The sequence below is a fragment of the Urocitellus parryii genome, chromosome 6, assembly GCF_045843805.1.
Source record: "Urocitellus parryii isolate mUroPar1 chromosome 6, mUroPar1.hap1, whole genome shotgun sequence".
Classification (NCBI taxonomy): domain Eukaryota; kingdom Metazoa; phylum Chordata; class Mammalia; order Rodentia; family Sciuridae; genus Urocitellus; species Urocitellus parryii.
The window spans coordinates 195,552,217-195,565,065 of NC_135536.1; the positions used below are offsets into that span (position 1 = coordinate 195,552,217).

At 40.8% G+C, this 12,849-nt stretch overlaps 1 protein-coding gene across 1 annotated transcript in view; it reads right to left on the reverse strand.

The window, feature by feature from the left end:
• Positions 1 to 449: 449 nt before the first annotated feature.
• Positions 450 to 12,849, reverse strand: part of Stk4 (serine/threonine kinase 4) — a 97,299-nt gene continuing 84,899 nt past the window's right edge. The window contains exon 11 of the mRNA XM_026408311.2: positions 450 to 4,758. Coding sequence (XP_026264096.1) covers positions 4,600 to 4,758 — 159 coding nt within the window. The 3' untranslated portion in view covers positions 450 to 4,599. The remainder of the gene's footprint in view (positions 4,759 to 12,849) is intronic.

Here is a 12,849-nt window from a genome sequence, read left to right on the forward strand (position 1 = left end):
CAAGATGACAGTACTGCAAGAATAAGGTGAAGTAATCTCAAAGGCTCTGCATCGTGTCTGTCATGTAATAAATGCTTAGTCAGTGTTAATTTACTTCATCCCTCCTCTCCTTCTGTTTGTAGATTCTCAATCTGACCAACAGAGAATATCTGTCATCAACCCTGGTGACAGTAAGGAAAGTACACTGAATATTTCAAGGAGGTGAGGTGAGTAAACTAGGCAACAATAAACACACCATTACCCCACTCCAGGAGAAGCTGGCGGAGGAGCATGATGACATTACGCAGACTATGCAATTATTTTGTTAAATACCACAGAGCAATGTGACTCGAGAGACCTGCTTACTTTTCAGTGTTGCTCTGTTCCTCCATGTTGCCAGGTAGGTTTTTAACACTAGGAGAATCCAAGGTCAGGCTGGGAATTATTCCTGGATAAGGACGGGCCATGAGAGGCCAGGACCCTACCGCTCTACTCTGAATGCTGGGCTGTGCCTGGGGTGGCATGCAACAGCAGATGAGGATGCAACCACAGCAGTTCTTTTGTGTGGTTCTGTGCTCGACTGCCTCTCCAGCTGCTCTGCAAGAACTGCGTTTTGTTCATCTTTACATCCCTGACAACTCAGTCCTTAGCACACAGTAAGTCACCTACCTCTCCCAACTCTGGATCCCAGAATCTACACCCAACAGAGTCAGTGTCAAGAGGATTTACAACTCCATTATGCAGGCATGTGTGGAGGATCTCATTTTTAATAAGAGGACAGTCTGTGGTCCAAAGGACAGTTTATTTAAAACAAGATGTCGGAAGAAGAAAGGTTGGAGAACAATTCTAACATAAAAGCACATAGTAAGCATCTCAAATTTAAAAAAAACAAACCAAAAGGGAGGGGCAGTGGAGAAAACTATGTCTCACACATATACAAACTGCTGACCTCAACTGATTATTTACATCCAAACCTTACAAAATAGCATCTCAAGTCAGCACTTAAGCCGGTGTTATTAGTTTATGTTACAAAAAATTAAAGCTACAAACTTCACATTTTAAAATTGTATATCAACAACAGCATTTAAGCCTCTTTTCCCCCCAAGTTGGTCCAAATGCAAGCTGGTGGAAGAGATTTTTTTCCCCCCAAACGCAAATCAGAATGTGAATTCCAAAGACAATGAATACCCGATGAAACCATAAACACAGTGCTTAAGAGAGGATGGGTGGGGTCAATGGGGTGAGGGTTGTGAAGTGGGCAGGAACGATTTCCTCATAAATAAGGAGCTGTGATCTTCAGAGGCAACATGGTATGTTAGAAAGGGCACTAGATCAAGAGGCAGAGGACCTGGGTTTGAATCCTGGCTCTGCTATTTTCCAGTAATATGAACTTGAGCAACAGACTTTACCTTTTAGCCTGTTTCCTCATCTGTAAAACAAGGGACAGTAATACCCATATCTCTCTCAAAGTTATTAAGTTTTAGAAGATGGCTGTTAAGATAATCTATTTCTTCTTGAGTGAACTTTAGCACTTTGTATTTTTCTAGGAATTTGTCTGTTTCATGTTAGTTATTGAATTTATTAGTGTAAAATTGTTCATAATATTCTGTAATTATCAGTTCTTTAAAATTTGTACAGGAATGATGCCATCTCATTCCTGACAGTAGCAGGGCTCCTGAGTTTTAAATCATATAATACATTTCTGGCATCTGTAAGTGCTAAATAAATGTTTTCTTGATTACAGTCTATAGTTTTGAGGAGTCAAGATTATAGTTCTTAAACTGCTTCAGATTTCTGGTTCATTCATTCTTTCTATCGACCTACCTACCTATCTAATGTCCATCAGTCCATATGTGCACCCACCCACCAACCCTCTTCTCAATCCCAGCCAGCCAAATCTTATCTACTCAAATGGTGGTTAGGGATAGGGATAGGGAGAAATAAAAATAGAAATATGTTTCAAATGTACTAATGGCAAAACAGTTAAGATATTTCTAAAGAATATGAGATATTTTAAAGATGCAATTAGGTGTAGGGTTCATGGTTTTTCTGAGAGCCTCAGAGTTTCATGAAGCTTGAGTTGCAAATATTCAAGCTCAATGAAAGCAAGCTTAAGTGTTTTCAATTTAGTATTCAAGGAAAAAATGACTAGGACTTGCTCCTGTGTTTCTGTCACGAGAAAACAAACACACCAGGAAATTACTCTGATCTAAAACATACTGTCCAAAGGTGACTTTGCTGGCCAGCAAGCTGGGTGTCCACGTGTTACTTGAAACAAACTACAGATCAAGGTTCATGGCCCAAGAATATTTATGAGAAAAAAACTGAGCTTTCCTTTTCTGGAATTTTGTTTAGTAAAGGAAAAACCAGGCTTTCTCCTGTCTAATCAACCCCAAAGTTCTTTGTTTAAGGGGCAAAGAGATCAAGATAGAAGTGTTAATAAACACAATATTTTGGATTTTAAAACTTACTTGGCTGGCAGACTTGACTTTGAGTTCAGCTGTTTTCCAAACTAAAAATGCCACTTAGTCTGTGTAAAACATGGTCACTTCATTTTAAACAGACTCATGAGTTGCCTTTCTCTGTAAATATTAGTACTGTAGTAATGCTATGAATCCTGATTCTACCACTTACTAGCTGTATTACTAATGGGAAGGAATCTTTCTTCACAAAACCATTTCTTCATCTATGAAATGGAGATAAAGTACATCATCCATGGGATTATTGTGAAATTTGGAACTTAATTAATCTAGTTCTGTGCCTGGCATATGATAGGTGGTCAACAAATACAATTCCAGCAAGATCTTCAAATTGCCCTCTATTTTTCTACTTCTGCCACACTGCTGCTGCACTGGCCACGCCCTGAAGACCAACTGTCTCTTGCATTTTTTAAAACTTGCTTTAAGTGCAAATAACAGAAGCTGGTCACAGAGGAAGAATGTTCTCTGCCTTTCCATCGATTCTCAGGTCCAAGGAGCAAAAGCAATTATGGAGTCAAATTACAGTATCCTTAGGTGCAACTCAGTCATGGCTTCCCTGAGGGAAGAAGAGATATTAGAGACAAAAAGATTGTCTTTCTTAATTGTCTTATCTTTGCTGTGTGAGTAAATGTGGCTTTGAGCCAACTTTACAGGACTGCTCCACACTGTCTTTTGAAAAGCCCTCTGATCTGCTCCGGGCCCTAAATCTGCCTTCATGGGTGCTGGTCTGCTACTGACAGATGGTGCAGAGCTCATGCACTTGCTGAGACTGAATGAGGAATCGCTTCATATCCAGGTCACCTACTAAAGAGGCAAGGCAAGAGCAAGTTTCTGTCAACATGATTCCCTTAATCAAAACTGACACAAGTCTCTTTCCTCAGGGAAAGGGCTGCTCAGTTCAGTGGCCCAGGAGGGGAGTCCTGAGTTCCAATTCCTTCTCTTACTCTAACTTGGGCTGTGATATTGGCCACGTCACTTCCCTCTCAAAGCCTCAGTTTTCCCATCTACACAACAAAGTGTCAGACTAGATGATTTCTATGGTTCCTTCCAACTCTTGGCATTTTATGTGTGTGGCTTGAGCCTCCTGAAAAACAAATTTTAATCTGGTATTCATTTATATTTTTAGACCCCTTACAGTAAAAGAAAATAGTCACATATTTGAATGTGGATCATAAAAGCAAGCAATGCCCTCTATTCCTCTCTATAAGGAATGCAGAGCAAAACATCACATATGTGATTTTTCACATGAACAATGAGAACTTCGAAAGCCCTTTCCCTTTGTGAACTGAATACATCCCTATGTTCACTAAGAATTCTGGTAGGCCTGTCCCTTCACTGGATCACGTCTCCTCTTAAGGCACTGGGCAGTATCTGTGATGTGACTTAGGCAGTTGGGAGAGTACAGATGGATGAAAGGTGTTGAAACAGTAAAGGCCGATTTGCAAAGAAGGTGTCAGGCTTCTCCTGGGACTCAGAGAGCAAACACAAATCCTCAAGGCTTCCCTGGACATCACCAACAGCTCCAGAAGCCAGTGATGCCCGCTCAAGGCTACAACCTGGTGCAAGCACCACTCCAAGCCTAATTTTTAAATGCAGTCCTGCAAAGGAGAAGGCTGGCTCTTGGGATTCACTAATCCCCTTACAGCCTCCTAGAGTCCTCTGTCCTCATGTTCCACAGTACCATAATCTTACAGAAAAGATGCAAAACTGTTCAAAACTGTACCTGTACAGAGATGCCACCACATTGAGTGGGGAATCTTTATAATTTATATATATATATATATATGCATATTTATATGTTTTTAAAAAGTCTTCTAGAAAGAACAATCAAAAGCTATTTGGAGAAGAAAAACAAAAAGACAATGTAAAACTTTCCCAGCTGTTACTCAACTAGGAGTCTCTGGTTTCTAGGGTTTAAAACTCTGAGTTAAAAGCGCCAATACAAATCCTTTTAAATAATATACCTGACCAATGTAAACACACTCATCAAGATGGCACGATGACTGTCAAGGTAGCCCTTCCCACTGGCGCACATTCCTGAGTTCACAAAGGTGCTGTGGAGAAATGACAGAGCAGAAGTGCTGGCTAACAAATGTGAGATGAGGATCCGAAGTTCACAAAGACCTGGGTACGGCCTCACTTAGAAGTTTTGTTGCCGCCTCTTCTTAGCCTCAATGGCATCCAAGATTGGCTGCCGTTTGGACTGATACTTTTGCCGAATCTCTTCGATCTCCTGCTCCATCATGGGGTCAAGGGCCAAGAGCCTCTTCTGAAGGTCCTCCACTGTCCAACTCTTAAGCTAAAAAAGAAGTGAAAAATACTGTCATGACAAAGCCTAGGCCTATGGCAGGATGGCAGAGAAATTCAGCTTTCCCAGAAGAAAGGGAGATTGGAGAATACTGTGGCCAGCATAGGGTGCTGAACAGGGATAACTGATTCCACCGAATGGCACGCCACAAAGCTGTTCTGCGACAATTTATCCTTGGAAAGGTACTAATCTTTTTTATTCAATGTGTCCTGACCAGAAACTCAGTGAATAGTACTTTCATCTTCCCTATCCTTTAAATTAGTGAAATATACATTTGCTTGTTAGGGCATTACAATTACAGAAACATGCTGCTACTATTGTGTGAAATAATGGCTGCCTTCAGTTCTTGTTGGTCCTGTGAAAGGAGTATCTAGCCAGTGCCTGTCTCTCTTTCTTGGTCCACACCCCAGAGGATGGTGCTGACTGAGGTAGGATGCTCTCCCCTAACCCCTGCCTTCCCACAGTGTCTTGGCACTGTACACTAATCACCACTAACATTTACTGGGGGCTAAGCAGATGCCAGGCACTCTTCTGAGTGCTACATTTGGATCATCTACATAGGACTCTTGAGCATATAGTCTTTGGGTAAGGGGTTGGAAAAAACCTGAGACCAAATTTCCATCCAAAGGAATAAAAAGACTTGATATATAAATTAATAATGGCTAGCACTTTAATATTGCTTTCTATATGCCAGGCACTAAGTGCTCACATGCATTGATTCATTTAACCCTTCTAACAAATGATATGAGAACATTATCATCCCATGTTACAGATGAACAAGCCAAGGAAAAGGGTGGCTAAATGTCCTGCTCAGTATCTCCCAGCTAGAAAGTCAAGATTCAAACCTGAGCAGTCTGGCTCCAGAGTACATCCTCTTAACCAGAACCTGCAGGTCTTACAACTCAACCTATGTTTAACACATGGCTCTTTCTCTTGCAAATGCTACAAGACTGACAAGTTACCAATATCTTTAGGCCTTCCTCAGCTACAGAAGGGGGACAGTGATGCCTTGTCATGTGTGGCATTAAGAATTAAGTGAGGGGCTGGGGATGTGGCTCAAGCGGTAGTGCGCTCGCCTGGCATGTGTGCGGCCCAGGTTCCAGTCTCAGCACCACATACAAACAAGGATGTTGTGTCCGTCAATAACTAAAAAATAAATATCAAAAATTCTCCTTCTCTCTCTTTCAAAAAAAAAAAAAAAGAATTAAGTGAGATCTGCTACCATAATGGTGTGCAGTGCTGACTGACTACCAGCAAGGCTAGCGGGGTATGAATGAATGCCCACATTATCCACAGTGGGTGGTGATACTTCATTCTGTTGCTCATGGCTAGTTTAATAGGCAGAGTGTTTCTAGAACTCAAGGGCTCAACCAAGTCTCACAAGAGATCTGTTGTGTTCACATTTATAAAAATCATCATATCCCTCAGCCCCTTCCTGAGGCCTCAACAGGAAAGTGTTACAGAAGGTGTGAGTGAAGGAGGCCCTTTCTGTTCACCCTTCCTTATGGGGTGGGGTGTGAATGAGTGCTACAGTGGCCTCCCTAGAAATGGTGTAGTGTGACCTGTCACCACAGGAATTTTCCTTGGCTGGCTTTGGGGAGGTTGTCTGAGAAGTGAGAAAAACTAACAGTTAAAGACGAAAGGTTCTTTATAATGTGAGAATGAAAAGACTTTAGCGTATGGGGAAATGCTGGAAAGTTAAGCTGAAAAAAAAAAAATGCAGTTTCTTTCTAGCCTGTGGTTTCATACCACCTTTGAGGCTGATGTTCTTGGTCTAGGATACCCCAAAGAGTGATCCTTGCCTCAGCTTTAGTGTCTTCAATTCTTTCTCCAAAGGGAGAAGACCCCAAACCTGAAATTGAATGTCACTGGTTGCTAAGAGCTTAATCTTTAGAATCACAGACCTGAATCTGTACTGTCTGTGCAACCTGAAGAAGTAAGTTTGCCTCTTGAGCCTCAGTTTTCTCTGAAAAACATACAATCCTAGTTCTGCACCCTTGGGCTACATTGAAACTTAGATGAGATAAAAGGCATAACATTCTCAGCTCAGAACTTCCTATAGTGTGTTTGGCAAGTAGCAAACATTCCATAAGTGGTAGTTTATCACTGTTGTTATTACTGTTATTAATTTATTATTGGAAAGTTTTAAATTAATCTTTCATAACAACTGTTCCTGAAACCTCTGATTCAAGCAGAATCAACAAGTGAAAAAGAAAATATCCTACTTTATTTTGTGCTGACAATGCCTAAGGGCTGGTACCTTCCCACAACTTCCATTAACTCATGTATGATTTAACAAAATCTCATTTATCAAACGTTCACTGAATTCCTAGTGTGGGTCAGGCACTATTCTAGGCACACAGGACACTGCAGTGAAACAAAAAGAAACAAAAAGCAAAGATCAGTGCTTTTCTGAAGCTTATGTTTCACTGAGGTGAGAATAAATAAATAAATAAACACAGTAAATCAGCAAATTATTCTCACCCTAGAATGTGATCTGTGTTTTGGAAAAAGACAAAACAAAAGAGTGAAGGAAGCGGGGCTGGGAATTGAGATAAACTGCCTTGCATCCACCATTACGATGAAGGATATAAGTGAGTAAACCCGCACTGACAGTCTAAAATGCTCTGCGATTATGCCCCTCATCCCCACAGGCCTGCCCCCCATCTGTAAGAGGTCTTTCCAGACTCACTGTTTCTCCACATAAATGGGTCATCTGTACCAGAATCACTAGCTAGAAATAAAAAGTCCTGGGTTCCAACTCAGATTGGGGCACCAGCTTAATCAGATTCTCTTGGAGGTTAGGCATAAGATCACATTTTAAGACTACATTTTAAATAAGTTAATTCAGGTGTTTCTTATAAATTCTCAAATTTTATAAGCATGATTCTACATCCTCCTTATTATTCTATTATCAAAATCCTCACAAAATAATTTCTATCTCTGGTCAAAAGCTTTTAGGTTTCTAATTTCTAGGTAGTTTTGATTTCTTGATTCTAATCAGGGGGCGACGAACATTCTTGCTCCATTTCATCTTCCTTTGACTCTAATTTACAGCTGCCCTAAGGCCCTTGGGGCTTAAGTTACACCTGACCTTTTAGAACATTGAGCCAGGCACTGCTGATGACTTGGTCACACCATTAAAATATGGATTTTTCTGAAAAACAAGCTTAGACAATGATTTTATGGCGCCAAGTGTAGTAGTATTTCACCTTCCCAGTCCTTGATGTCAAATAAATTTCATGTAGCTACCTTGCAAGTAAAATATCTGTAGTTCTACAGTTTTTCTATAGCCAGCACCCTAAAAGAGCAAATTCTTAAATCAATCATGTAGGTAGCTTTAGTTATTTTCCCTAAGGGAATTCACAATTTAACATGCCTTAGGATTTAAACATCCTCTCTATGCAATGGCCCCCACATTTATGGTTCTAGCCCCAGAGTTCTCCTCCAGCCTCAGACCTTGTCCAGATCAGAACCCTCAGGGTATCTCAGTCCCTAGTATCTCATGGGAATCTACAACGTACATCCAAGACAAAACTCTTTTGAGTCCCATCTCTCCCTCATCCCCAAACCTTTTTTGGCGGGACGCAGAAGTAGGGTGGTAGTGGGGATAGATCCCAGGGTCTTACACATGCTAGGCAAGGACTCTACACCTGAGCTGTATACACACCCAGGCCATCACCAAACTCTCCCTACTTCCTAGTCTTCCCCACACCAAGCACTGCCCTTCTCTCAGGTTCTCAGAATCATCCCTGATCCCTCCCTTTCCCTTACTCCCCTCCTGCCCACATCCCAGCTTCATCAGTCCTATCAATCTCATCTCTGAAATACTAATATAACTTAAACCCAACCGTGTTTTCTGTCTTCATCTCTAGCCCCTCAGACCAAGCCACCATCACCTCCCAGCAACAAACACACTTAAATACAGGCAAGAATCAGATAACCCACGTTTACTCTTTCTACTGCACTCTTGTAAAATCCAAATCCAAGGGCTACAAAGGTACCACAACTCTGGTCCCCACCACTCCTTCTGACTTCCTGATTTGTCACTCTCCCCTTTGCTCAGACCCTTTTTGCACTTTTTCCAGACTCAAAGGCCTAGACGGCTTATGCTCAGTTCTTTGCTTAGATGGCTCATGCTCAGTTCTTTATCCTTTAGATTTTGGCTCAGACAGCAACTCCTCAGGGGGTCATGAGTAAGCCTTTTCTCACTGTCTTATCTGGAAAGGTTGCCTCCTCTGTTTATTTCCTTCAAAACAACCATGCGTCTTGTAATTATTTTTATTCCTTTTATTTGTTTCTCTCATTTAAATGTAAGTTCTATGAGGGGAACAAATGACCTTATCTATCTTACTGACTAATGCTTATTATTAAACATAATACTGTTTCAAGGAATGGATGAATAAAATTCCCTTCATTTGTAGTCGAACAATTATGAGAACCACTGACATCCACAGAGTAGGCTTACACTGAGCACTATCACACACTACACAACTATGGGGCAGGTGCTGAGAGGACACAGTGTATAATAGGTGGTAAGTTAGTTTCTGTTCTTTTGAAGCTTGTAAACTTAAAAGTGATTCCCTTCAGCAGTCTTTTGGAATTAAAAAAACAAAAACAAAACAACAACAACAAAACCAACTCTGCTCACTTAATTAACGCTTCTGTGTTTTGTACTGTTGACAATAATCAGATCTCTAATCCTAGGGCAGCCATTTCTAAAGGGCATGCCCAGTGTAATTTTTTATTCAAAAAAGAACTTCAAGAGGTACACCTTGGAAAGAATGAGACGATAAAAAGAATGAAAGACGTGGTCCTTCTGGTCAAAATGAGTGACTACCTCAGAGCCACAGGGTCATTATGGAAGGTGCTATGTGGAAGAGAACAGGCCAGCACAGGCATTTCTGGCTGTCTTCCTCGGAGAGGTCACATTTCAGAAGGAGAAGCTAAAATAAGCCTTTTAATCTTAGGTATTTAGAATTTCCGAACCACCTGTAGACTAATCAACAGGAGTTCTGGTGAATTGGAAAGGATGGGCTCTGAGTCTGACAGTGCGTGCCGGGGTCTATGCTGGCTCGTGCTCCCTGTAGCCTAATAAACATTGAGCTGCCTTTTCAGTCGATGTCTGATGTCTGCTAAAGGACATCTGAACAGGTAAAGGCAACAAACGGGTGTGCAGAAGAGGTTTATCTTAATTAAAAGATGTGGTCTCGGGCTGGGGATGTGGCTCAAGCGGTAGCGCGCTCGCCTGGCATGCGTGCGGCCCGGGTTCGATCCTCAGCACCACATACCAACAAAGATGTTGTGTCCGCCGAGAACTAAAAAAACATTTTAAAAATTCTCTCTCTCTCTCTCTCTCTCTCTCTCTCTCTCTCTCTCTCCTCTCTCTTTAAAAAAAAAAAAAAGATGTGGTCTCTGGAAATGTGTTGCATCTTAAAGCAGATAGGTACTTTAGACCAAAATTCAGTCTCACCCTTATTTTAGTTGGATACAATATGTCTTACTACTGGATTTTACATACACGTGGAAGAAATGGCTAATTACTTCAGCAGTGGTGATGTGTTGGGCACTGAATTAAGTGTTTTGTCTGCATTACTTCATTTCATGTTTCTGTAAGGTAAGTACCATGATCACCTTTTACAGATGAGGTCAGTAAGGATAAGAGTGGGCAAGTAACTGGCCCAAAGTGATTCAATAAGAACTGGAAGAGACCTGAAGGGTTATGGAAATGGGGCTGTTAGTGATAAATGTGGAAGGCTAGAAGAATTGTGAAATTAACTTAAACATGTTACATGGCCCTTGTATTAAAAAATGTTGCCAGGGCTGGGGATGTGGCTCAAGTGGTAGCGCACTCGCCTAGCATGTGTGAGGCACTGGGTTCGATCTTCAGCACCACATAAATATAAAATAAAGACATTGTGTCCACCTATAACTCAAAAATAAGTATTTAAAAAAAAATGTTGCCGGGGCTGGGGATGTGGCTCAAGCGGTAGTGTGCTCGCCTGGCATGCGGGGGGTGCTGGGTTCGATCCTCAGCACCACATAAAAATTTAAAAAAAAAAAATAAATAAAGATGTTGTGTCAACTGAAAACTAAGAAAACATAAGTATTAAAAAAAAATGTTGCCACTACTAATGATGGAATACTTTAGGCAAATCACTTGACCTCTCTAGAATTTAGCTTCCTCATCTGTAAAATGGGTATGCTGCCTTTCTTCTTATAAAAATACCAAAGTGCCTATGACATGAACAGCATGCCCTGGTGTGCATCACTCAATTCAAGGCAGCTGAACATTCAAATCAAAACCAATCAGTTTACTGGAAGCTACACTAGGCTAGGAACACTGCTGGGCAACAAGAATATAAAGAGCAAGATCTCTACCAGAGAAGCAGCTAAGTATTGGCTTTGAGCGCTGCCTTCATAGATGGATACCACTGGGAAAGTCATCTAGTACAAGCCTCAGTTTCCTCACTTTTTTATAGAGGACAGCAGTATTTGTCCTACAAGGGAAGCTATACAGATTATAGGAATTGGTAAATTACATACCACAGAGTTGGATGCACAACAGAAAGAAAGTGGTCAGGGAGTTACTACCTTAAATCCTCTTTTGGAAAATGGAGGATGTAGTATAAACAGTGACTATTGTTGCTCTAACATGAGCTCACTAAAAGTATGGTGCAAGACACAGATCACACACAGAGAGGTGTCTCCAGTGAACTCTGTGTGAGAAGTCCCAAATCAGATAAATCTGGTTGATTTCCTCTTGGCCAGACCAAAGCAGATGGAAACTGATTTTTTTTTTTTTTAAACACAAATAGCTTGAAGCAACCCTGAAATTCTGAATCACACATTAATGTCATTGCATGACTTGCCTAGAGAGCAACTCAGAAGCACTGGCTAATGCTTCATCACAAGAGAGAATTCCTAGGAATCACACTGACAATTAACCTATCTTCAATCAGTAGACCAAACTAAACACATGAGAATGTAGAGCAGAGCTTCACCATCCCTTGGCAACAAGCCCCACAGTGAACAAACAGGTGTGGCCTACAACCAGGGTAAAGGGTTTAGATGTATTTCACAGTTCTGTTACTCTACTGATATAAACTCTTACCACAGAAATATACTGTGCAAATGGTGTTGAGATATCCCTAAAATTGTCAAAGAGAAACTTGCTAAAGTTTTTAAGGACAAACTTGCATTCCATACGTAACATTTTTGCCCCTGAAGTCACAAACAAGATTTCTTAAACATGTCATCCTTTCTGGATGGGTAAGTCAGACCAATCCTGTCACAGGTGATACTTTATTATGGCCAAGAATGAGGAAACAATACACTCTTGGGATTTAGTAACATGATGGGGAAGCCTAATAGAAGCTAAAAAGTCAAATGAAGGCACCAAAATGTCATTCCATACCCTCCACACCAGCCACTGGAAAGCTGGTTAAAGTACAATAGAGAAAGTATATGAGCATCAGTCACATGGCATCCAGGCATTGATTTAGTTCCATTAAGATATATGCCCTGTCTTGATGAACTTGTAGAGACAAGAGAGGTGACTCTAGTAAGAGGTGACTCTAACACGGCAGACTCTAGTAAGGTGACATTCTCAGGCGATGCAGCAATCTCTCATGGGAAAAGGAAGAAGAGAGCCAAGTGCAGAATCCAGGACGCTGACAACTGAACCAAAATTTGTGTGGGCTACATGCGCCATACCACCAATTTCAATTTCAAAAGAATTTTCTCAAATGAATTTGTGAAAACTTTAATGATAGATATCCTGATTCAAATTATAGTCATGCCAAACTATACTTCCTCAGTCCCCCATAAAAGTCTTTTTAATGCTTTTCCAATAGGAAAGGTGGCAAAATTATTATTAGTTAAATGACTATTTCAATCCCATTTTGAGTTTACAATTACTTCAAATCAACACTTGGAATTCCAGTTATCAGAGTTCTAACCAAAGAAAACATGACTGCATGAATACAAAATATTTACCTAGAAGACTAAAATGACATGCATATCATAAACCTAGGTATAACAAAGAAATCTGACTATGTAATGGCAAGAACTCTGATAGGG